We start from the raw sequence: 24,994 nt of genomic DNA on the forward strand, positions 1-24,994 counted from the left end.
TGCACTTGGAGATGTCAGTGGAAGTGGATGAAGGAGAGTTGAAGTGTCTTACCATCTTTTTCACTGTGTGTGTGTGGTGGGGGGTAAGTTTCTTAGGGTTTTTTTTTTTTTTTTTTTTTTTTTGAGACGGGCCTTGCCAGGTTGCTGAGACTGAATTTGTGATCTTGTCTCAGCCTCTGAAGTTGCTGGGATTACAGGTGTGCACCCACCACCTCCAGTGGGAAAGTCTTAAACTACAGAGGGGAGGGTCTTAAGGACATAGACTTGGGAGTGCCAAGGGATACAGTGCCACCTGGAAAAGGAGCAGTAGTCTGGGCAAAAACTCCACCTCTAGAGGATGGAGGAAGGAGGAACACAAATACCTGCTTACGGTGCACTCCTGAGACAGAGGTGCCAGTGCACTCCAAAGACTGAGACTCAACCAAAATATTAGAGAATGCCCTTTGTTCACCCTACCCTACCACCAGCAAACCTCTGGTGATGGGTAACCATGGAGTATGTGTGAAGAGCTGCCAGAGGCAAGGTATCTCTGAGGAGCAGCACACACTAGAGACACAGAGCCCGTAGGAGAATGAAAACGAGCACCTGGTGCATTCATCTACATCCAACTCCAAATACAGCTGAACTCTCCACCAGAGAAACATCAACTTCACATTATCAGACTATTTACTTCAGTATCTACTGCTTCATACAATATATCTGACTCAACAAAAAAATTACAAAGTCACGAAAAAAGTCTGAGGAGACAAAATGGTCCTCACAACACATTCGGATACAACATAGATGTTAGAATTATCAGACAGAAAACATATGATAATTAATATATTAAAGACTCTAATGGAAACGGTATATTGCGTGAAAGATCAGATATTTGACGGGACATCAGCAAGGTGGCAGAGTAGAAAATCCCAATCTTTTTCCTCCCAGAAAAACAATTAAGCAGTTATTTATGAATGAAATAACTCCAGAGAGCTCAGGAGGGCAGATACAAAGCTACAGAAATATAGTGGAGTGAAGGCAAACAAGCAATAGGAAACAACAAAAACTCTCCCAGAACAACTCCACAAACAAGCTGATCGCTTTGTCTACCTGCATAGTACTCTTCCCAAGCATGGCACAGCCAAGAGGGATCTCCTCTGCCCATGATTTCCCAGCACAGAGGAGACCAGGGTGAGTTATCAGCAACCCCAGCCTTTCATGGCCCGCTCATAGGACTCGCCTTGGTTTCCCCATCTAGATCTCTGGGTGCACCTGTGTAATCTAGATATCTAGATGGCTGAGAACAAAAAAGGGTGGTGGCTATCTCCGTCAGTCACATGGTGGGGCCCACTATGGTCCCCAGAGTCCTGCTGTGCCAAGAACCCCAATAGCTATTGCCGGTAAGTACCTCACAGCCATTGCTGCTGCCACAGACCCCACACTCTGCTCACATCCTCCATTGCTGAGGATGCCACAGTGCTCCCAGTTGCAGACCACAGTGGTTTGTTCCGCAGAGGACCCAAGCAGCTCTCGCCTCCACGAAAGTCAACCCACAAATCAAGAGGGATCTAAGTAAATAGTATTCCATGATCATGCATCAGCAGATTCAACATTGTGGAAGAGTCAGTTCTCCCCCACCTATCAACAAAATAATTCCAATATTTATATAAAGAAATTGGATTAGCCAAAATGATTCTGAAAAAGAACAAGGGTGGAAGACTCATATTATCTGATGAAGGACTCCAATGGGGTTCTCCAGAGAAACAGAACCACTAGATTTATTATGAGGAATTGGTTCATGTACTTATGGAGGCTGAAGGGTCCCAAGATCTACCGTCTACGAGCTGGAGACACAGAAACCTGGTGGTATAATTCAGTCCAATCTGAAGGCTAAAAATCAGAGGAACTAATAGTTCCTCTCCAGTCCAAGGGCAGGAGAAGATCAGATGTCCCGGCTCAAGCAGTAAAGCAGAAAGAAGAACAAAACTGGGGCACCCCACTTGCTCTGCCTTTCCTTCTGCTTTTACGCAACCCCTCACCACTGAGGGGCTGAATGAAGCCCACTCCCGTTGAGGACGACAATCTGCTTTATCAAAACCATCTATTCAAATGCTAATCTCATCCACAAACGTCCTCACAGACACAGCTAGATTTAACGTTTTACCAGATACCTGGCCATCCTGTCATGGAGTCAGGTTGACACACAGAGTGAACTACCACAGAGACTTGCTGTACTCAACACAGTGCATCACTGGCAGGAGGAAGCACACCTGAGTCAATGGCAGCACAGAGACTAGACATAGACCCACACAGACATTGTCAACTGACTTTGGACAAAGGGCAAAGGTCATTAAGAGAAGAAAGGCAAGTCAATGAGGAAAAGGTATTCTTACTAGTAATCAATGCAGGAACAATTGAGTGTGCACAGGCCAGTCAGTGTGTGTGTAGACACCCCTCAGGCTTTACACAAAACAACCCCAAACCAGTCATGGAGCTAAATCTAATTGTGAAACTATCATTCTTTTAGAATAAAATATAGGAGAACATTTACATGACCTGATAATGGTCAATGAAGCTTTGACTGAAGCACCAAAAACAGAACAGAATAATACTGATAAGTTAAGGCAGACTAGCCTTAGTGAAGTGTCTTCAAAGAATAGAGAAAAGAAAATAAAAAATAAAAAATTGATAATGGAGAAGCCTAGCAGGTATATCTCCTTAACCAGATGATAAAGGTTAATGCCAGTGATGTCACGTGGATATCACATACACCTGATGGGACGTGACAGAAGATCCTTCGCCTTTGTGATTTTACTTCCCCAAATCTGTAATCGCAGTGTAGTCATGAGAAAAGCGAACCAGCTCACGTGGGAACTCTGAAGGCATCTGGTCAGCACTCTTCAGGACTTAGGGTCATCAAAACCTCAACAGAAGCAGTCACGGAACAGGGAAGACTGGGGACATAGGACAACTACACACAGCCTGGTAACCAAGGTTGGATTCTGGGACCAAAAACAGAAAAGATGGAAAAATCTAAATGAAGTCTAGTCTGGATTTCAGTTCATTGGCCATTTCTTATTTCTGACAAGCAAACATAATAATGTAAAATGCTAAAAATGGGAGAGACATTTATGGGAATTCTTATACTACCTTCATAATTTTCCTGAAAGTTAAAATTATTCAAATAAAAATGTTTATGCTACTAGAATTCAGGATAGAGGTTACATTGGGGCACTGAAGGAATGGAAAGGACTATGAAGGGGCTTATTAAATGATAATAGTGGTGACTCGTTAATGCTGGGAGCTAATTATATGCCTGCATTACTTTGTAAAAAATTGGCTTGCTGACATATGTAATTTTCTGTGTATGTTTTATAATTCAATGAAAATCAAATAACTATTAAATAAATATCATTAATAGTTAACGATAATGTCACTAACTTTCCAGTAAGTCCTTTTCAGCTCTACAGTTCAAAATTCTTTGGTAGCAAATATTACCTATTTTGAAACAGAAGTTCTGTTTTGAACATATGATGCATTGGTGTGAGTTCACATTTCAACCTATGAAAGCAATGTAGAAAGCAAATAGACAAAACAGAAACAGAGCAGAGCCCCCCAGCCATGCTCTCCTGACCCTCTTTCTCTCCTAAAGAAACCAGAGAAATTTTCCCAGGCTCCTCATAGAAAACAATTTAAATTTAATTTTTTTCTTTTTAACAGAAGGGATTTCAAAAATTATATGCATATGCTTTTTGGTATTGCTATTTAAAATGAATGTTGGGAAACAAAATCTGTTCATTGTCCACCCTTCTAGCACACCAAAAAATTTCAATTACATGTATTTCCCATGTCAGTGTTTTAACCTCACTTTTTAAAATTTGAAATCACAGAGCAAATGAAATTTGAGGCAAATCTTTAAGGATTTTTTTTTTTTTTCTATCACATCATGAAGCTTTGAGAGCACCAGAAAACCTTGAGATATTCATTTAGTCATTCACCGTTAAGAATATTGTGATTACATGCCCTTTTCTTGTCAAGCTACTTTTAAAGAATCAAACTTAAGGAAAAGATGGTGACTTCTCTTTAGAAGATTTCCTTCAAGGCGAACACATGAGGGTGCAGAACTTTACTTAAAATAAGACAGGACACTGCAGGGCCCCCGATTCTGCCTGGAATGTGCCAAAGGCCATTTAGGGGACAGAGTTTGCATATATTTCCCTCGGGGTTGAGGGTATGTACCATGGAACATGGATGTGCAAGACTAGCAGCTTGGGAACTGGGATTATCTGCAGCAGCTGGAGGAGAGAATCAATGCCTACAGAAAATTAGGATTTGCAGTTGCCTCTGGATGCAGGCAGTAATGACAATAAGGAAGAAGCAAGTCCACAGGAAGGACGAGGAGTGGGGAGGAGAGAAAGCTGCCAGGTCCCAGGGGAGAAGCGGCGATGGCGACATCAGAGTAGAAAGCAAGGCAGGATGGGAAATGCCATGACTACCTGTTCCTGGGGCCACAGGGCAGTGACCGTACGGCTGCTGAGTCAGCATCAGTGCCAGGTGCAGTGCCAAAACATGCAGCCAAGTGAGCCAGATGGAGGTGGAGAACAGGTCCCGTGAAGAGCTGGGAGCCGTAAAGCAGCCAGCAGAACCCACTCGGCTTCCCAAGGCGTGGAGGCTGCCCTTCCAGGTACCAGGCACACGGCACCAAAACCAAGGATGACAGACCAGGTAGGGAGCCTGTTCACCCCACGGTGTCAGGCAATGCGGGTGGAGAGAAACCCTTCTGATGCTGCAGCTGTGTTTAGTTAGGATTCGTGATAAGAAGGCCACCTGGCTTCTGATTTCAGGACAGAAATGGGGCAGCCTGCAAGAGAAGCAGGAGTTAACTCATGCCGCCTCCTCCACATGCCTCTCTTGCACAGCCAGAACGCCCAGCAACTCTGCTGGAGAAGAACTCAGTGCAAACACCCACGCTACGCAGCTCTGAAGGAATGTGTGAATAATGTCGCTCTCTGCTTGAGAGGAGAGTCCCTCACCCTTCCTGTGCCCTCGTGGTAAATAATATTCTGGGCCACACTCTGAGCCTGCTGATGCGTTCTGGTTCCTCCCCGTATCCACCTGTATGAGGACAAGGACACATTTACATCCAGCTGCTGCGTGCCAGCATCCATCTGTGCCACTCTCTGCATGGCAGTCCTTCCCAGGAGTGGTCTTGAGAACTGCAACGGAAAGTAGAGCTCCAGTGCCAGACTGGCCTGAATTTTCAAGCAAAGTTGTGAAGGATTCTGTCCAGGATCTCCATGCGTTTGTCCTCTCTGTGTCAGGTTCTCAGTGTTGCGTAGTACCTGGGGCAGCCAGGAGGAGCCCCTGGAAGAAAGTGTCTTCCCTCTACTTTGGTAAATATCTGGCTTAAGTGGAACTGGTCCTATTCCACACTTTCAAAGGGAAAAAATGGACTTTACACACTCCTATCCCTAACATTTCATCATGGAAAACTCTCTTGCCCATTGGGTGTGACCTGTCATGGCACTGAATCCTGTGTCCTGACCACCTTCTGGAAGCCGAAAGGTCCACTGGAGCTCTGCCCAGCAGCACTCCACGCCCGGCTTGTGAAAACCAGGGAGCGAGCTTCATCTAAGTATCACTCACACATTCCCCCTGGAGGCCCTGAGTACTGAGCAGAGACAGGAGAGCAGAAGCCGCTGGTTCAGCAAGGAGCCACTGCAGCATCTGTCCGTTTCCCACTGAGTGCCTTTGGGTAGTTTCCCCAGGATCACCCAAGCCAGGCTGGATTTTATAACTAACACAAAAATCCTCACTCATACAAATTGAAACAAACAAAACAAAACAAAACAAAACCCGTTTTTCAGTGCTGGGGATTGAAACAGGCAAGCACGCTACCAACTGAGCTATATCCCCAGCCCAAAAAACATTTTCTCAGTGCGAAAAAAAGGAAATCTGCATCATTGGTTATGATTATTGTCATATTTTTAAAAAATATTGTTTCAAGTGAGTAAATTTCTAAATTTTGTTAAAGAATTCAACATAATTCTACAAATCAAGTTAAAAAAAAATCAAAATATGGCCATGGGCAACAAGAAAGGGAAATGGATGGTAGTGGAGAAAGATAAAAATGCCAGCGGCCAGCGGGGCTGTGCAGAACGGGGAGTGCCGATGCAGGCTGAAGCGGCGCTTGCTCCTGCTCCTGTGTGAGCCCGGGAGAGTGCCCAGACTCTGCTCTCTGGGCCCCTCCTCTGCTCCGCTCTGGTTCCAGTCTTTGAATGACACCACATATCAGCAGAGGGTAAATGCGAGGATTCTTCGTGGTGAGCACTTAGCTGCAAAAGGCTAGCACAGAATTTCCAGAAAACAGTAGCAAACCCCTGGGCTGTGCCAGGGTGCACAAGAGGAGGCACCGGTGGCTGCTTTACTCTTGACAAGTATCAAGGAGACAGTGAACAGAGCATGCACAGTGCAACGTGATCTGCCCACAAGTGTGAGTCGAGGAGAACTGCCCCCTGAGCCTTAAGCTCTTTCGTAATGAAGTAGAAGTGAATGAAAATAAACTAAGTACTCAAACGAAACTTGTAAATAAAATAAAGGGAAATAGGAAATAAGATTGGTAAAGGATAAAGTTAATAAACTGTAAAATAAAAAGACAAGCTATCTTTAAAGTAAGTAAACTAGTCGGGCATGGTGGCACACACCTATAATCTCAGGTGCTCAGGAGGCTGAGGCAGGAGGATTGTGAATTCAAAGCCTCAGCCTCAGCAACTTAGTGAGGCCCTAAGCAACTTAGTGAGATCCTGTCTCTTAATAAAATATTAGAAAGGGCTAGTGATGTGGCTCAGTGATTATGTACCCCTGCGTTCAGTCCCCTGTACCAAAAATATAAAATAAAAAATAAAAATAAAATAAGTAAATTACTAAGTGGCCCAAAGAAGCAGAAAGAAGGATATACACATCATGTCAGAAGTAAAAAAGAAGCTAAAACTTCAGATATGGATAAAATGAATATATTATGAATTGGTAATTTGACAAGACATTTGAATATTTTGCAAATGGATTTTATATTATGTATAAAATGGATAACCTTTGACATAACAAAAATAGTCAATATCAACTAAGGAAAATGTAGAAGCCCTTAAAAGAACAATACAATGAAGGAAAATGAGAAAGTTATCAAAGAACTCTCCTCAAAATGGCTTTAAGCCTACATAGTTTTATAAACCAACACCTTCAAGTCTTTATATAAAAAATAGCCATTTTAAAAATTGTAGTTCATCATTTTCAGGGTGGAGGGGAGTAAGGAGAGTTTCTCTTTCTTTTTATGAAATGGGCAAAAAACATGATAAACACACAAACCACATGCATACAGAGCCAATCCACATACTAATACAAGAGAACAAGTCCTGAAGAAACTCTTTATAAATCAAAGCCAAGGGAAACATTGCTTGACATAAGAAATGTCAACGTAATTCATAATATTTTAACAACTGAAAAGATCATCTCCTGATTAAGTAGAGGACAATAAGCTATTTGAGAAAAGTGGATTAATTGTGTGAATACTCATGTTAGAACAATTCATAGGGACAGAGGCAGGTGACAGATCTTTCTGCAGCTCACAGTTGCATCTGTTCTGAAGTCATGCCCCGAGAGTCTCTGACGCGGATGCCATCTGTCAGGTGTCAACCAGAAAACCCAGACAACCGAGATGCGCTGGCCGCCGTGGCTCTTACCTCTCATGGCAACTGGTGCTTCCAGGCTCATGGCTTCTTAGAGGCCTGAGCTCATTCATTTTGCTGTTGGGAGCTTGGCCTTTGGTCCATGAGCTGACAGCATGGATTGCCCATTGCTTCCCTCCTGCTCTGATGCTGGAGGATCCAGCAGGGGTGGAGAGAGGGGACCAGGAGGAACATGAAAGGAGAGGACCAAGACCCTTCCCAAGTGCTCCACAGGTCACACCTAAGCCAAAGAGAGAAGAGAAAACTTTGAAATGGGTGAAATATTGGATATATTTCAAGTAAATGTTTTACCTTTCACCTTCGTGAAAGTGCACACACCACAGATGAACACTTCTCACAAAGCACACCACACAAGTGTCAAGAGCTAAGATGGTACCAGCCTGTCCAGGCAGGACTACCACCCCACTGGAGGGGAGCCACTAATTTGATTTCTAACAGGATATGTTCATTTGGTCTGTTTTGAAAAATGTACTTTTTATTTTCTTTGCTCATTGGTGTTTGTGAGAAGCATGGGTGGTGGTGTGCATCAGCTCTGTTCACTCTTGTAGCTGCGTGAGTGGCCCAGGGTTTACGCACTCACCCTTCCCTTTACAGGCACGTGGTTCTCTCCTCTTTAGCCCTCTCTAGGTAGTGCTCCTATGAACGCAGTTGTCATGTTTTCGCATGTGTCTGAAACCCTAAGTGATGTGTCTGAGTGGTGGAAACTGCCCACTTAGCTTTGGGAGACCTTGCCAAGTGTCTGTCCAAAGTTCTAACTCACACTCACATTCCTAGTGTACAGAGTTCCAGCTGCCCCATACCTGTGCCAGCATCTGCTGTTTTGTTTTATCTATCCTGCTAAGTGTGTCAGACTATCTCATTTGGGCTTTGATCTTCATTGTTCCAGTGACTGATGAAGTTGACTGCATTTTTATATACATGGGCATCTTAGAATTTCTTCTTTTTGAAGTCCCTGTTTGAGTCATTTGCCCATTTTTCTATTTGGTTGCTTCCCCCGACCTGTTTAAAACACGTCCTGTATATAATATTCCTGTTCATTTTACTATCTCTCCCTTGTTTTTCTTTTTCAGTTTTTAAGAAACCCCCTTCTCATTATACTGTAAATATCCAGATGTATTCCCATGTTAGCGTCACCTCTGGGCCTCACACTCCGTTTTCCTTGAAACATCTACACAAAAATGCCTGTCGATTTGCACTGGGAGATGCTCTTCACCTGCTGGGTAAGTCCAAGCTCCCAGTCCTGGTGGTTCTAACAGGGTGCGACAGATGGGGGGAAGGTCTCTAAAAACCTTGAGGCAAACCAGACTATGCCATGTGTGGAGATGACCTAGAGGACGTGCTTCACGTGTCGGAAGCCAGGATCAATTCCTATTGGGAGTGTCTTGGGAGACTGAGGAAAACTTGCAGAAGGTAGAACGATTTCCCTAGGCTCCCAGGAGCTTGCCTTGAAGCCGCTGCCTCTCTGGGCCTTGCTGCAGCTCTTACACCTTTAGCAGTTCCCTCCCCCACGTAAATGGCCATTTCCCTTGAAAATGCCTCTCTGGTCCTCCTCTAATTTTCACTACCTGGTCTAAACGTCTCACTGTGCCCACATTGTCATCCAGCATATCATGGAACAAGCTTTCCAACTCTGTCATCTCTCCCAGAATTCTAGCTGACCTTAATCGCTTAATATTTTCCTGATCATTTTCTGGTTTTAATCTCCTGGAGTTTAGCTAGGCTAAACAAATTTCTGCTTTGCCTGATGGAAATAATCCTAATCTAAATAGATTTAAAATGCCCTACTTAACTTTAGCATGTGAATTTTAGTAGAATTAAACCACATAAGTAAGCATCCATGTTTCACAGCATATAAAAACAATAAATGTTAATTTTCTGGATTACAGTTTTAAAATTAGGTTCTGGGCTGAGTTCTGTAGCATATGGCTATCATTCCCAGCAGATCTCTGTGCTCATAACCATGCCCATGAAGGTATTTATCAGTGATTATTTTCACAGATTTTTATTTATCTAGTACTTTCCAAAGAGGAAAATTCAAAAGCAACAGGAAAGGACTTCTCAGACTTGTTCAACAATTGTCAACATGGCTACTACTTAGAAATTCCTGGGAATCTAAAAATTGGTGGCATCTGGGCTCCATCCCAGGCCGATTCACTGGGAATCTCTGGAGGGGGCCCAGGCACCTGCGTGTGATTGAGGCTCCCTAGGAGGGCAGAACCCACAGCCAGAGTTGAGAACCTCTGTGTCTGTGGTCAGGAATATGAAGGAAGCATGGCGACAAGAAAAGAATGTCAAGCAGCCAAGAGTCAGTACTACAGTTAAGTGTGCAGCTCCACTTCCTCAGAGGCGGGTGAGAGTCCTCTCTTTGGCCCAGTCCTGGATTTCAGCTCGTCCAAATGTGAGGTAAAAGACCAGACCAAACATGTTGACCGCAGCAGACAAGAAAAATACATTCCTCCATCCAGACTCAGAATCCTGGACACAAGAACACAGCAATTATCAACCTCACAAGTTCCTCCTGCAGCTACAGAAATCTTCCCTATTGTGTACTCTGGGACTGACCATCAAGAATATACAGGACAATGTGCAAGAGTCACATAATGTCCTCAGTCACCAGAGGGTTCATGAAACAAAGTCACTCTAAATGCACACAGCTTCTGAGTTGGGATGGCCATTTCTTTAACAAAAATAAATGACACTAACATTTCCTTAGAAATTTGAATTTTGACATTCATGAGAATTTGGTATTACAATTGTGCCTAAAATGGCATCATAAAGACCTCGTTTTTATGTCCTTGCTTTGGGCTGTTGACATCAAGCACAACCATCCCTCAGGTGGACGTCTCAGTGAGACACTTTTGGTCTGCCTAAGTGACCCACCTTGCCCAGCCCTAAATATCACAAGTCATTTCCAGCATTGTGGTCCCAGCAGGCTCCCAGAAATTTGGTCAAAATTTAACCTGATGTACTAAAAGCAAAACTTTGCTTTGCAGGTTGGCCCTCCTCAGCCTCCATCCCAGCCTGGCTCCACCTTCTCCCTTCCTCACCTGCCCACCCTTCCCAGCATGGAGTGAGCCTCATGGGGCTCCTCGCCATGCTCACAGCACGCTCTCTCCCAGAGCTGAGTCTCTTCAACCTGGCCTTGGATGCTTTGTTCTCCCTTTAGTGGTTTTAGCCAGGAGAGATTCTTGGTGACACTCCTCCTTTTCCCTTGCCTTCCTGTCTGACTGCTCTTAGACACCTGGCATTCAGTGTGCTCAGAACTCAGAACTTCCTGCTTCTCAGCACAGGAAGTCACACCCACTGTCTGCTTCACCCAAAGGGCTCATTCCCATGAAATGAACAACTGTTCACTTCGAGAAATCCAGCTTTTGTTTCCTTGCCCCTGGAAACCTGACTCTGCGTCTGATGACAGGTGCATGATCAGGAAATCGCATGCACACGTGCCTGCTCCCCCATCTGACTGCACCACCTTTGAGAGCATGGTGTGGGTGTCCAATGCCTCAAGCGATACCTGCCACTTGCAGATGTTCAATAACAATCCCAACCTGACTGATAAGGAATCCGGTGGCCGTGGAGGAGATGATTCCTGCAATAAGCCCGAATCCCCTTGAAATTCCCATGAGGAAGCTTGCATATCTGTGGAGAAGATGATTTTAGGGGTGGATTTATGTAGAAAGCCATCTGTGCTTTCTGCAGCAACTCATCTTCAGTGAACCCATGTCTAATGGCAAATCATTGTGCCTAGTGTGGCTTTTCACTTGCCTAAGGATAATCAGGATATTTGCCAACTGTGAAATCACCTGTCCTCTGAGTCAAAATCCACAATACCAGAGCTCTATTCTCTCTGGGGCTGAGTGTCTCCACCCCACCACTCAGTTTAGCAGGCAGTTCACCCGGAAACCAAGCTGAATGAGTCCCAGTCCGGGCTCTTCCGTTTTGCAACTATAGTCAGGCTATGGACCCCCTCTTGCCCCAGTCTTCTCCCCGCCTTGGGGACCACAGCAGGATCTCCCTAGCATGGCTATGAGAATTAGGTGTGCCGATTAATAAGAAGCACAGGAGTTGGTGCTCATAAGTATATCTGTGTATAGTAGCTAATATGATCAGCACCCCAGAAACTTCCAAAACACATGTCTGGGCCCTTTCCCAAAGCACACAGTCTAATCTCTGGTCGGGAGCTTGAGAAGCTATTTATCTAAATGATTACTGGGAGTTTGTTCAAAAATGCCACATTAGGTCATGGCCATGAACTGCATTTCCAGTTATTTCCTTTCTGTCTTCATTTAGTCTGTGTCAGTAGCACGAAGGTTTTGCAGGGAGATGGCTGAGGTCTAACACCTGGAGTGGCCAGAGCGGGGAAGGCAGACAGGCAGAGCTTGTACCTGGGAGCAACATCCAGGGTGTTGATGATGAACCCAGAGTCACACAGATTGCTGGTCCCCGGAATGAGAATCAGCAAAGCGATGGTCGTGGTGTAACTGGAGGCCACGAACGGCAGGGCCACAGCACACAGTGATGGAAGGAGGAGCCCTGGGCAGCGAGGACACACATCAGCCCTCTCAGACCTACCGAAAAGGGCTGGTGACCCAAACACCCTCCTGCCTATGCTCACCTAGGGACGAGAAGAGCTTTCGCACGGCGATTAGGCTGAGGAGTTTCCTGGACAGAAGGAAATCTGCCAACTGACCTCCTAAAATTGTACAGCTTGAGGCTGCAATGAAGGGCAGGGAGGACAGAACCCCACTCTGCAGGAAGGAAATTCATACAGAGTCGTTACACACATGCATTTAGCCTCACGTGTTGTCACACAGACCAGCCACTAGCCTGCCCCGTCCTTGGGAGTCATTTGAGGAAAGTAGGCATCCTGTGCAACACAGGAAGGACATGTCTCTGGTGAGAGAAACAGCACCCCATTGGGCTGGTCTCCAGGAAGAGTGTTACTAATTTCCAAGAGAAGCTTTAGATGCAGATGGCATGGCCACGAAGCAGAGTGGTTAGGGCAAAGAGGCTGCAGAGCTTTAACTGATAGCCCTGAGACCTCAGGCAAGTCACCCTGCCTGTGTCCCATCTCACATCTGTGACATGGGGATCCCTGAAGTGCCTCTTTGGAAGGTTAAGTGAATGGTTAGGAGCCAAGTCAAAATGCAACAGGTGGAACCAAACGCCCCTCATTGTCATGTATTCTATGCCCTTAAAGGAAGTATACTCACCTCTCTGATGTTAACATGGAGCACGGTGCTGATGTACGTCGGTAGGTATGTTAGGATTATGGTGCACAACCAGAAATGGCTGAAGAACCCCGTGAAAATGGCCCAGAGCGGCAGGCATCTGACCATAGCCTTTACGGGAACAGATCGTCTGGGAGAACTGGGCTGAAAGGAAATACTTAATCAGCATGGAGAGCAGACAGGCTAGAGGGCACCTCCATCTGGAGGCCCACATCTGCCTGGGACCTCCGCATGGCCCACAGGTAGATGAGGGTACGCACGTACCTGCTGGGCCAGTGAGGACACGATGTGCTCCTTTTCCCTGGCACTTATGCACGGGTGATGCATGGGGTCATCATAAATGACCGTGAACCACAGAAGACAGCAGACACAGCCAATGCTACCTGGGACGGAGGACACATGAGCTTCCAGGTAGGTGTGTGCACCTGTGAAGCATCCCGCCTTTCCCCACCACACCATGGCAGTTTTTAGCATGCTACCGCGAGGGCTTAAGTTTCCTCATTTCTTCCTGCCCATCCTACCAAGCTCCTTCTTCCACAGAAGCTTTTCCACCCACCAAGTGCAGAGCTGCCTTTTGTCACTTCATTGTTAGAGCCCTCTACAGACGACGGGGCATGAGCCAACCACTGCGCAGCCGACTGTTACTCTCAGTCTCTCACATTTATAGCACCATGTGTTTTGGCAGCAACTTTGCAACACACACATTACTGTCTGGTTTTAGAAGATCAGAATAGTCAGGACCAAAGACAGAAAGTACTTATACATACATGAATCAACCTGCCAGGAGGTCAGTGTGGCCAGAAAAATTTCCAGCACATTTGCAAGAGTGTTATTTGTATTCAAACCACATCCATTATGGATTCCCAGAGGAAATACTTCTTGACAATACCTGGTTAATGTGTGACACAAAACATCTGGGGTTAGCCTCGCTAATTGGAAAGCGAACCAAGCTAGAGCCATATTTAGTGACACCATGTGGCTATGATAAAGAGAACAGTGGTAGAAACCCATCTCAGTACTGGGCTTTGTCACGGGAATAATATTCTATGATAAAACATTTTGGGAACTAATGCTCTTGATTTGTTCTATTAGCATTCACATCCATTGTTTATTTTGAAGACAAAATTCAGATACTCTGATGCCACCAAAGTGATAAACAAAATATATTACAAAATGATTCCTTGTCTCAGGCATTACCCAGTCTAGAGGGGAGGTGAGAAGGGGAGAGAACTTCACATCCTCACAACCTGGAGAGGAAACACCAGTCAGGATCATAAAGGAGAGAATGACTGAATCTGGTGGCATACGTCCTGGAAGTTCCCATGGAGAAAGAGAGGTTTGAATTGAGCTTTGCAATATTCAGCTGGTAGAGAATAGGTTAAAGGCATCATGGGCAGAATAATTACATCTAAATCTGAAGACATATGGAAGATGTCCTCAACCAGCAGTGACATCTCCATCGCACAGCTCAGGTGTTTCAGATGTGCGGATTCTGAGCAGATGCTGGGGCAGAGGGGAGGTCTTCAAACTGACTGATAAGAAGCTGGCACCTGCCGGGTGGAGTGGCTGGGGAGGCTGAGGCAGGAGGATTTTGAGTTTGAAGCCAGCCTCAGCAAAAGCGAAGCACTGAGCAACTCAGTAAGACCCTGCCTCTAAATAAAATACAAAATAGGGCTCAGGATGTGACTCAGTGGCCCTGAGTTTAATCTCCAGTACCTACCCCTAAAATAGAAGTTGGCATCCGTGAAGAGTTATCTTCTCTGTCCTGTGCATGTGCTTTCCCCAGACCACCACCAGGGCATTAGGTCAAGATTTAAAAAGTTACCAAACCCCAACGTTCTTCTTCATTTTCCACTTAACGAGGACAGTTTCTCTTAACATGGGAAGAATGTGGGTGGTGTTAGAAGGTGTTAGATTTCAGAGATAAAGACTCACCAAAGATGTAGAAGATAAAAGGCCAGCCCAGTGCCTGGGAGATTAGTCCCCCGACACAGAGGATGAAGAAGGACCCAAACGCTGCCCCTGAAGAGAACAGGAGAGAACAGTAGAGATGAGACTGTGGCGCCCTCTGAACCTTGTCCCTGTGGTGAGGCGGCAGACTCAGCATTACCAAGTGGCGGGAGTATTGTCCCTGCTCACAATCTCCCTCATCAGCACTGTGAGGCGGCTGGCACCAATAAATAATAGTGATATGTCCCTGGTCTTCACTGGCTCCCCAACACCTAGGTGACCAGTGCAAAGCCTCCTAGTTTGTCATAGAAACTCTTTAATCACACCTCACCCATTTGTCCCATGGCACCATATGAGGTTGGGCACAGAAACTGATAAGCCACAGTCCCTGCCCTCAAGGACCTTGTGGTCCAGTTGGAGAGGAAAAAAGCAAAAACAAAATAAAAAAAAACAACCCACTATCACAAGAATCATACACTGTAGACATTAAAGCAACAACAACAACACATCCCACAGACTCACAGCAGGAAACACTTCACAAAGCAACACAACACGTGCCAAACAGGCACAGATACTTGTCACACAATCACACACACACACACTCTTCTAATCAGAGTTTCATGAGCCAATACTCACCTCTGCCATTGCTGAGCCCCCAGCAGCCTCTATTCTATTCGTTTTCATTTTTAAGTGATTTTTTTTTACCCACTAACTTGACTTTATGATCCCATTACTGGTCATAATCCATTAATGGGTCATAAAATTCAATTTCCAAACTCAAAAAGTTATGTAGGATAGAAATATGAAAATAAAGCTATAATGTGCTACGGAAGTACCCATGAAGATAGATTACTAGTGATTATAAGATTAAAGAATTGTTTATACAAGCTAAGCAGGAAGATGGGTGGAATTTGAGGCAAGAAGACGGGCAGGGGACTCTTCAGGGACTTGAGCCCATGGAGGAGAGTGGAGGGAAGCAGAGGCAGTGTGGGAACTGTGGGGACTGAAGTAGGCAGAGCCCTGCTGCAGAGGGAGCAGGCCTGGGCCAGAGGGCAGAGCATCCTTATGACCTTAGGAAGAGGCTGCTCTTCACTCCATGACCCTAGAGGAACATGCTGAAGATTCTCAGGAAAGTGAGCAAAGATGCCCATCTGAACTTTAAGAATGTAACTCGACTGATGGGAAGAGAAGCCTGGAAGAAACCAATCTAGAGGACAGGACCCGCTGGGAGCATTTGGAAATGGAGGAAGTGGGGACAGCAGTGAGAGATTCCCTCAGACTCGGGTGCGTGTGGGAGCTCGGGGTGAGGAGCTGGAAGGGACTGTGGTGCCAGGCTCTAGGTTGGGGACAAAGCAATGAGGAAGCCACAGAGGGCTCTGCAGGACTAGGCACCCTGGAGAGCAGTCCTCCACCAGGACCCAAAGTGTGCACTGGGACCACACTGCCAGGCCCAAGTCTCGGCTCTACCTCCTCCTGGCTATTTGCATTGGGCTCTTCATTTTATCTCTTCCTCCCTTCACTCCCCTGTGGACAAGGAGACTTCCTCACACCAGAGGGCAGCGGTCAGGGCTCCTAGGCAGGGCCGCAGTAAAGCGCTCCGAACTCTGCTTTCCTGCCCGATGGCTCTCCTCACCACCCTGAGCTCTGGTGGCCTTAGTTCTCACTTCAGCGTCTTTGCTGAAATGGTGCTTAGATGGTTCACTTGACCTTCTTCCATTATGAATCCCTAAAGCTCTTTCTCCCACAAGGCTGCTGGACTCTGGCTCCCAGGGGCCTTTCTGCCTCTCAGCCTTGGTGTCTCTGCAGCAGAGTATCCTCCTCCTGCTATGTAAATGGCTTGGGTTCTTGAAGTAGCACTTCACCCTCTCCCCGCAGCCCTCTGATTCCCAGAGGGAAGGCCGTGGAAGGCTGGCACAGGTGACCAGCCGGAAGCGCATGCGCAACCTTACCTGACCCCGCAATGCTGGTGAGCTTGCTTCGTTCCAGTGGAGGAGCCCATTTTGCCCAGATTGTAAACTGACCTGTCCACGCCATTCCCTGCAATAAAAAGCATGAAGAGTTTTGCTGTTTCTCAGAACTGGGAATCTGTATCCCACTCAGAATGAGCAAGGATCTGGATACCTGGGCCATGCCCTGGACTGTCCGGATCACGATGACCAGGATCACTCCGACGTCAGCCGCCAGTGGGGTGAAGAGAGTGAGAAGGGAAGAGATGAGCAATCCGGCGCCAAGCATCTGCTTCGCTCCAAAGATCCCTGCTAAGTATCCACTTGGGATCAGAGTCAGTATTATCCCGTAGCTGATGGAGCTGAAGATGATGCCCTGCGTCTCTGGGCTCCACTGATACACAGAGGCCTAGAGAAAAAGATGGAGGAAAGAAAAAGGAATAAGGGAAGCTCTTTACTATGGAACCCTTCCGTGAAAGTCTATTTACAGCTAGAGCTTCCTGAGATAGGTGAGATCCTACAATAAAATATCTGTGTTTGTCTCTGTTTTCAAAAATCTAATTCATGTGTTTTACCTTTTCCAAACCAACCCGGATTACACTTCTAGTCAGTTTCTCTTAGACAGGGAGAAAATCAGAGGAAATGAAAAAAGAGACCATGGTCAATGGTCACCCAGACAGAAGGTAGGAAGAAGTAAATGGAAAGAGCTCCTGAGAGCTAATTCATCTAACTTAGAGCTTCCCTTAACTAGTCTGTAAAAGCTGGGTGACACTGACTCTCATTGAAAGAATATTAGAAACAATTCTAATAAACTCTTACAAAACATCAATCTTCTATTTAAAAAGAATTATCAAGTTCTGCCCTAGAAGAACCAAACTCTCAAAACACATATTAGGAATGTATAAGATCACATTTTTCTTCTGATAAAACTCAGTGAACAATTTTTGGTAGTATACATGGATGGCATCATAAGTTAAATGGACAAAAAATATAAAATAGGAAACATTGACCAGACATGGTGGCCTGCTTGGGAGACTGAGGTAGGAGGATTGCAAGTTTAAACCTGACCTCAGCAACTTAGCAAGACCCTGTCTTGAAGAAAAAAATAAAAGAAAAAGAATTGGCGATGTGGCTCCGTGGTTAAGTGCCCCTAGGTTCAATCCCTGGCATCAAAAAAAAAAAAAAAAAAAAAAAAAAAAAAAGAAAGAAAGAAAAAGAAAAAAGAAAAAAAGAAATATTAGAAATATTGTATTCATTTAAAATAATCATAAATAGCACAAAGTATATGATTCATGTTAGAATTAATATTTGAGAATGAAAATAAATAAAACAGCATCTTTGAGAAAAGGGAAGAATTATTTTGGAAGGTCCCAGGAAGGAAGCAGTCTTTGAACTATTCTGATTAAAGACTATATATTTTGTATGAAGAGAAAAAGGGAAGTTGATTCTTATTGGATAAAACAGCAAAAATGGACTTGCAGTATCTGGAATGTTGCCAGGAGATCCAAAACTGAGGGTCTGTGGCAGACTCAGCAGACTTTCCCTGGGCCCCTGGTAGCAGAACGGGGTGCCCTGAGGAGGAGGACCAGGTTCTGGAAAGGCATGGTGTGTCCAGAGGACACAGGTGTTTGTTCTCTTGAAAGTCCTGGGCCCTTAGCACAGGAATGGGCAGAATGGAAGAAGGAAGGACTGGGGCTGGGAAGTAATTACAGGCAAGCTGGGTCCAGTGTTATAAAATCACAAGTTATGAATTGCAGGGATGACATTAGGAAATGTACAGAAAACAAGAGCTTGAAGAATAGTTTTTAAAATAGGGCATAATTGTGATTCTCACACAAATATAAAATGTGCTTCTGATGCAGATTATATTTAACTCATTGATTAATGGGGGTTTCAGTGAGACGTTACAACTAGTTCAAAGAAAGAGTCAAAGAACCACACGTTAAACTGGACAGCAGTTCTGAAATGGATCTTAAATAGATGGTAACACTGGTTTATCCAACTGGGATGGGGGAATTGTAGAGAGGAAGAGTGTACAAGTTGACCCTCGACAGGACAGAATTCATTTGCAAAACTATAGAGGAGAAGCATTTGTTATTTTTATTCACTATATATAACCACAGAGATGCAAAATAGCTTAAAAATAGCAAAAGGTGCAGACATCAAAATCCAATTGAGTAGCCCAGAAGAATGCATGTAGACAGTCACTTGAGTCTATTTGTTCCATTTTAGAATTTTTTACATATCTTCCTACGTTTCCTCCACTTTATCATAAAATAACCTTAATGAAAAATCATTATTATCACAGAAGCAATCAAAGTCTCAAAAATAATTTCAGTTCTTTTTAGTTTGTCATTGAAAATTCATATTTCCATACTCCGAAGCATCAAGACCCAAGTCTTCCTTTCAAATATTTTTCCCTCAACAAAGAGTCTTGCTCTCCATCACACTTACCCTGGTATTAAGTTCCCTGGTGGATCTGCTTGGGTTGGTGAGGGTGTCTGTCAGGGGCCCCTGGGTGGAAGCATTGGATGGACCGTGCTGGTGGGTGCTGTTCACCATGGCAATGATGGCGATGCTCAGACTCACACGCTGGGTTATCATGGTGAAGTTTGAGAAATGCATGATGAGAGCCAGCCCATAGCGCAGCGAACAGAAACCTGGCCCTAGATGGTAGAGGTATGCAATGAGTATGCTGACCGAGACCCCTCTGCCCTGGCTAAGTCAGAAGGAACTTCAGGTGATATCCCACAATCCCACTGTTCTTTCCACAAATACAGCAGTTTCTGCAGTCTTCCTTTGTCATACCCTTTGACTGGCTTCATGACAATGAATCTGGGAACTTGTGATGAGGTAGAACAAAGGCAGCCTTCCTTCAGAGGTGTGGGAAGCAGATGACAAACACACAAACGCTCAGTGCAGGCATTCGCAGCGCTCCAGAATAAAGCGAATGGGGAAGAGGGAGGCAGAGCCAAGCAGGAAACCCAAGTTCCTGGGTCGCAAGCCCAGTCGGTCTCATCTGTTGTGCACATTTATGTCTCATGGACCTTGCCGGTTCACATATGGAGAGCCACCTTTGAATTAAGCTAGTTGCCCATTCAAGGATTCTCTTTTCACATATGCGAGAGAGGACTGGAGATGGTCCTTCCACTAGCTCCATTCGCTGTACATTTTTGTTGTGTATCATTAGGCCCTGACTTCACAAGCGTTACTTTTTAAAAAAATAATTAATGTGTAGAACCATTTTTATGATGCAGAAGCAACATTAAAAATATTCCCATAGAGTGGATCAATGGTCCAATATTGGGAGGATTCCCATGTGAACGTAGATTCGATTTTATATTATATATATATATATATATTTTTTTTTTTTTTTAAGAACTGGGAGTAAGGGAAACAGAATCTATAAAGAAACAATAAAAAAATAAGGGAAGAAATAAATTTTAATGGCCAAATAGGCTTAGGGGTAGGATTAATTGCCTGCAAATGAATCATTCCCATATTAGTGTAGGCTGGCTCTGGGAAACAGTCACTCGGCAAGGCTATTCTAGGGGGGATGCCTACAGAGGTTGGGAATCAGCTTAAAAAATGAGTTTTCCAAGATGCATTCCATCCTTGAGCTCCTATAACGTATCCATTGTGTAATGCAATCTCTGGCAACTAATCAGAGGGGCTCCCTAAGGAAGAGCAACAGGAACTAGATCAGGGCTGGAGCTGGGTCTACGTGGGGAGTCCTGACCAGGGCAACAGGAAAGGAGGGAAAGGGAGGGAGAGTAGGGAGTGAGGAGCACTCTGGAAAGCTTCCTGCCTCCCGCAACGCTGAGAGGCTGAGAGCAGCAGCCTGGCTCACCCTTCCTGGTGGTAGGCTTCTGGTCCATTTAGCTCCTCTGGGCAATAGTGCCTCACGCAGTGGTGGGGTTTCCCTCTTCCCTGAATCTCCGTGACCACGACCAGCTTCTCTCTGTGGGGAGAACAGGAGCCAAGACATGACACACAAATAATTTCCTCTTAGCATCATCAGAAGTGCTGTCCCCACCCAGCTCTGTGATTCCAGTTGGAGGACTAAAGTCTTCATTTGGTCACTCAAATCCTCCACCCATCCATTTCCTCATCTGCTCAGTAATGATGAGACTCCTCTCTGAGTGGTACTGCAGGAAAAAAAAGAGAAAATTGCAAAGGATTTCCTGAACCCCAGAGAACCAGGCAAAGGTGGGAGGTACAGCTTGCAGTAGCTCACAAGTCAGGAAAGTTAAATCAAACCAGGAAGCTGAGGAGGAAGCTCCAGAGCAGGCTTCTCTTCCATGCAGACTGCCCTTCTGTTCTCTCTGGATGACAGAATGGCATTCTGTGGTCTCCTCTTTGAACATGAGCACAGAGCTGCATGGCACTTCCATGTCATGCAAACTAAAGGTTCAAAATGCTATATGCCACACAATTTGGACACTTTACTGGGCCGACAAGGTCCTCAATCACTCATATGACTATACTAAAGGGTAGTTTTCTACTATATTATTTAAAAAATCCAGTCATTTTGACAGGCAAAGAAAATTCATGAGTTCAAATATGGACCTGTTTAATTTGATGTTTGTGTACCAAGCTCTCTTTGGGGATACACACACTTTCTTCTTCTAGGAAAAACCCGCATCCTGAGGGTATTGTCAGTTTTGCATTCTTTCTTGAACAACCTCTGCCACGACTTTTTAAACACCAGTATCATATTTATGTTTCATGATTTGAGGTTTGCTCTCTTCCTGCTTTAAAAGATTTATCCACATCCTTACAGATGTTCATAACCTATGACCTTAGGATGCAGAAAATTAAGAAAAGATGCAGGTTAAGAATTTTGTACAAAAATATCCCTTGCAGTGTTAGTTGTGACAGCAGAATATTGGAGACAAATTAACCTAAAAATAAGGATTGGCAGGTCACATATACAGAAACAGGTTCACACAAGCCCCAGCAGGCTGTTATTGAGGAACAGAACAAGATGGTCACTTTATTGCTTCTGATGTTCCCTATGTACCAAGTTTTCTAATAATTAGTAGATAGTCACTTAATACCCAGAAGAAACTAAATGTATTTTTAAAACGTTTTAGTCTTCATGGGCCTGAACAGGAGAGTATTCTGCTAGAGAAATCTCTCTGTAAGTCTGAGAAGCATGACTCCCCCTCTAAGTTTTAAGATTTTCTTGTCTGCATAGAATGGAAGTTCAACTGCTGGCAGGAGATTGGCCCTGGACAGGTGGTCACTGCTCTGACCTGAAAGGCTTCCAGTGTTTGCTAAAGTGTGGGTGATATCAACCCTACAGCCCACTGCCTGCACAGAGATGCTGCCGGGAGCTGTCTGGGTACAAAGTTGGAATTTGAACATTTTCTCCTGGACTTGTCTTGTTATGTAAGATTCCAGGACCTGCTGAAGGCAGATTTAATTGCATACACAGGTACAGGTGCTTAGAGTCCAATCGACTTCCCCAGTCTTCTCAGTGAGCTTATAAACGCAGAGCTGTGGAGCCAAAAGGGACTCAGAGATTTTCTGTCACAAACGTTCATTTTATTGATGAGAAAACAGTACATGAAAATTCCTGGAGCCACAGAGTTCAGAGCCTGTTGGGTTGGGTCTTTAAACGCCCAGCTGCTGATTCTACCTGTGAATACTATTTCTCCTTATTGTCTTAATATTTTAAGCTTAAGCTTAAAACACAGTAGGATGACTTCATCTTGAGGTACCCTAAATGGAAATCTATAAATTTTAAATCAACTTTCAAGTATTTATTTCAGAAGGAAATTTGATAATGAAAAATCCCTTAGGAGATGCTTATGGCTTTCAGTTGTCAAACTTTGTTTCCTTTGCATGAGAAAAGTACTGAAATCAGGCAAACAGCCCAAGTCATCCCCGAGTAGAATCTTTTTGTGAATTGCAACAAAAACCATCTTTCTAAAGTAACCCCAGCAGCTTGTGAAATTGTGAGGTCTGAGCACCAGACTGACCGATAGGCCCTGAAAGACAGTAAAATAATGCTTAGTCTAACCACAAATGAGTGAGAACAGGTGATCTGGTAGGGGACCTTCCAATTCAGGAGTGATACTTTTGAAAAAAGAATGAGTTCTAGTGTCAAAGTAGTGAGTACCAAGAGAAAAACTGAAGAGAAATTAAAGGAAAATTTCATATATATAAAGCAATACCATGACACAGCCCAGTTGGATACAGAGATAAAACTGGTAGCGTAGATCTTACAATTTTGCATAGGCTAAAGGATACTCTTTCCTATTCTTGTTAGCCTCGAGGGCGTTATTTGTTCTACTGCCACCTCTCCCACTCTTAGACGTCCCCTGACATCCAGCCTATGTTGCTTCATCTCTGTTGGTTGAGTCTCCTGGTTTGCTCAGAGTAAATGCAACTCGTAGTTCAAAGAGCATCAACCTGCAGTTCAGGGTATCTGGGACTGCCTCCTGCTCCGCATTCCCAGTCTGCAAAACCGGCGAATTTCAAAGCTCTGAGAGCTCTGACGGCTTTTCATAGGAAAAATAGGGAGAAATATGACCTCACAGGGCTGCTCAGAGTTAAACCAAGCTAGGGGATGTGCCCCGTGCACGCAGCCTCGCCCTGTGGGGGTTCCTGATGTTGATCTCAGCGGCCACAAACAGCCACATCAGCACGGGTCCTCTCAGGTCCCTGAGAAGGGCAGCCTCATGGACAGTAACACACTCATAAAAAAGCATTTTTGGTTGGTTGCTGAATTGGTTTTAAAATTGTTCTTTTAAAAGTGAGTTCCCCTGGCCTGGAGTCCAGAAGACGGGTGAGGAGGGGGTCACCAGAGGACCCGGGAAGAGTCAATCCTTCCCTATCACCTGCCAATCCTGCTGAGGGACTGGCAGTTCTGAAAAACACGTTTCAGTTCCAGCGTGTCATTGTCACACTCTCAGTTCATTTATGAATTTCATCCAAAGAAAAGAAAAAGTGTGCTGAGCACCCACTGGGAGCCACTCTAGAGGTGACGTGGGCCCCCAGCAGGGGCGCTGGAGGAGCTCTCTGCTCAGGGGCTCTCTGCCACCCGGAGCCAGGGGCCTGCTTCAGAGTCAGCATTTTCTCCGGTAGGTTGGGAGAGGGCACCGCACTGCCTTTCCCCGCGTCCCACTGCTGACAGGCGCTAACCACAACCTCTCTGGTCCCCTTTCCTCAGCTGCGTGGGGGCAACACACCAGTGACCTCCAGAAGCACCACCTGTTCTCTTGCCTTCAAGTCTGTTCATAACTTCACTCATTTCCTTCTTCTCCTGAGAGGCAATTTCAAATAGAAATCTGACAAAGCTCGTTAGCCACAGTCCCAAACCCAAACCTCGCTGGTTCAGATTCACCATTTCTCTCACCTTCAACTCCTTGCGACTCATCAGGGTGGCACGGTCAAGACTCATGGAGTCCTCAGGGAAGTGACCACTGTCCCCTGTCCATCGGCACCAGTGTTCCCTCAAGCCTTGCTCTGGGGTCTTGACCGACTCCTTACCCCTCTCAGAAGGTCCCTTCCTCATTTCGGAACCAGACACCATTCTCACAGGCAGATTCTTAGGCTGCTATGAATGTGCTTCCTCTGAGGTCGCCTCAAATGGTCCCCTCTCCCTAATGGATCTCCGATAGATTAGAAAGCAGTGTCCTACCCAAATAGAAGACAGGCACTTACCTTCACCATTAACCCAGTATTTTAAGGCCTGGACTTTAAGGCTGACTTGAAAAACGAGGGTGTTCCCATGCCCTCTTCCCTTTGAGACACTCGTGGGCTTCACAGGGATAAATAGTGAGTCACGTGGCAGACGGCACCAGGTTTGACCCTGGGATCTTGGGACCGAGAGGCTGGATTTGGCTTTGCCTCTTAATCTTTAACTTTGTTTTCAGGTTGTCACTCAAAAGACGTCACCATGTTGTTCAGGTCTGGACTGAGCATACAACCATGCAGTCAGCAGGCCTGTTCCTGGAAGGCTGAAGGCTGCTGAGGAAGCCAGACCTGGGTTCTGAGACTGGACAGAGGAGCCAGCCCCACCTTCCCTTTGAGTGTTTCCTGGGACTCTGCACAACTCGTGTGACCTTGAATGAGTGCTTGAATTAGTAAGGCCAGGGTTGAAATATGCAATACCAGGGTTTCCTGGACAAATGAG

The 24,994-nt window shown here is 45.2% G+C and overlaps 1 protein-coding gene across 7 annotated transcripts; it reads right to left on the bottom strand.

Annotated features, from left to right (window-relative positions):
• Positions 1-7,628: 7,628 nt before the first annotated feature.
• Positions 7,629-24,681, bottom strand: SLC17A2 (solute carrier family 17 member 2). 7 transcript variants are annotated; one of them, XM_079148606.1, is made up of 13 exons: positions 24,523-24,681; positions 20,699-20,809; positions 19,303-19,514; positions 17,024-17,257; positions 16,852-16,939; positions 14,888-14,974; positions 13,217-13,335; positions 12,935-13,096; positions 12,337-12,469; positions 12,107-12,254; positions 11,270-11,360; positions 10,035-10,196; positions 7,802-7,941 (listed from the first exon to the last, which is right to left on the bottom strand). In XM_079148606.1, the coding sequence occupies exons 2-12, from the start codon at positions 20,724-20,726 to the stop codon at positions 10,062-10,064; spliced, it is 1,437 nt and encodes a 478-aa protein (XP_079004732.1). In that variant the 5' UTR covers positions 20,727-20,809; positions 24,523-24,681; the 3' UTR covers positions 7,802-7,941; positions 10,035-10,061. The 7 variants fall into 7 exon arrangements, 6 of the variants coding, with proteins under 6 accessions (XP_079004730.1, XP_079004735.1, XP_079004733.1 ...); XM_079148604.1 differs by lacking the exon at positions 10,035-10,196 and having other exon boundaries at positions 7,629-7,941; positions 11,236-11,360; XM_079148605.1 differs by having other exon boundaries at positions 7,798-10,196.
• Between the last annotated feature and the right edge of the window lie 313 nt (positions 24,682-24,994).

The sequence above is a fragment of the Sciurus vulgaris genome (assembly GCF_902686455.1).
Source record: "Sciurus vulgaris genome assembly, chromosome: 7".
Lineage (NCBI taxonomy): Eukaryota > Metazoa > Chordata > Mammalia > Rodentia > Sciuridae > Sciurus > Sciurus vulgaris.

Excerpts from the sequence above, each read along its gene's own strand:
- SLC17A2 (XM_079148604.1), bottom strand. The coding sequence starts at position 20,726 with ATGGACCAGAAGCCTACCACCAGGAAGG. Across the intron at positions 17,258-19,302 it reads CCAGGGAACTTAATACCAGG|GCCTCTGTGTATCAGTGGAG; the intron begins GTAAGTGTGATG and ends CTTTTTCTCTAG. Across the intron at positions 7,942-11,235 it reads TGAACATCTGCAAGTGGCAG|GTGTGACCTGTGGAGCACTT; the intron begins GTATCGCTTGAG and ends TCTTTGGCTTAG.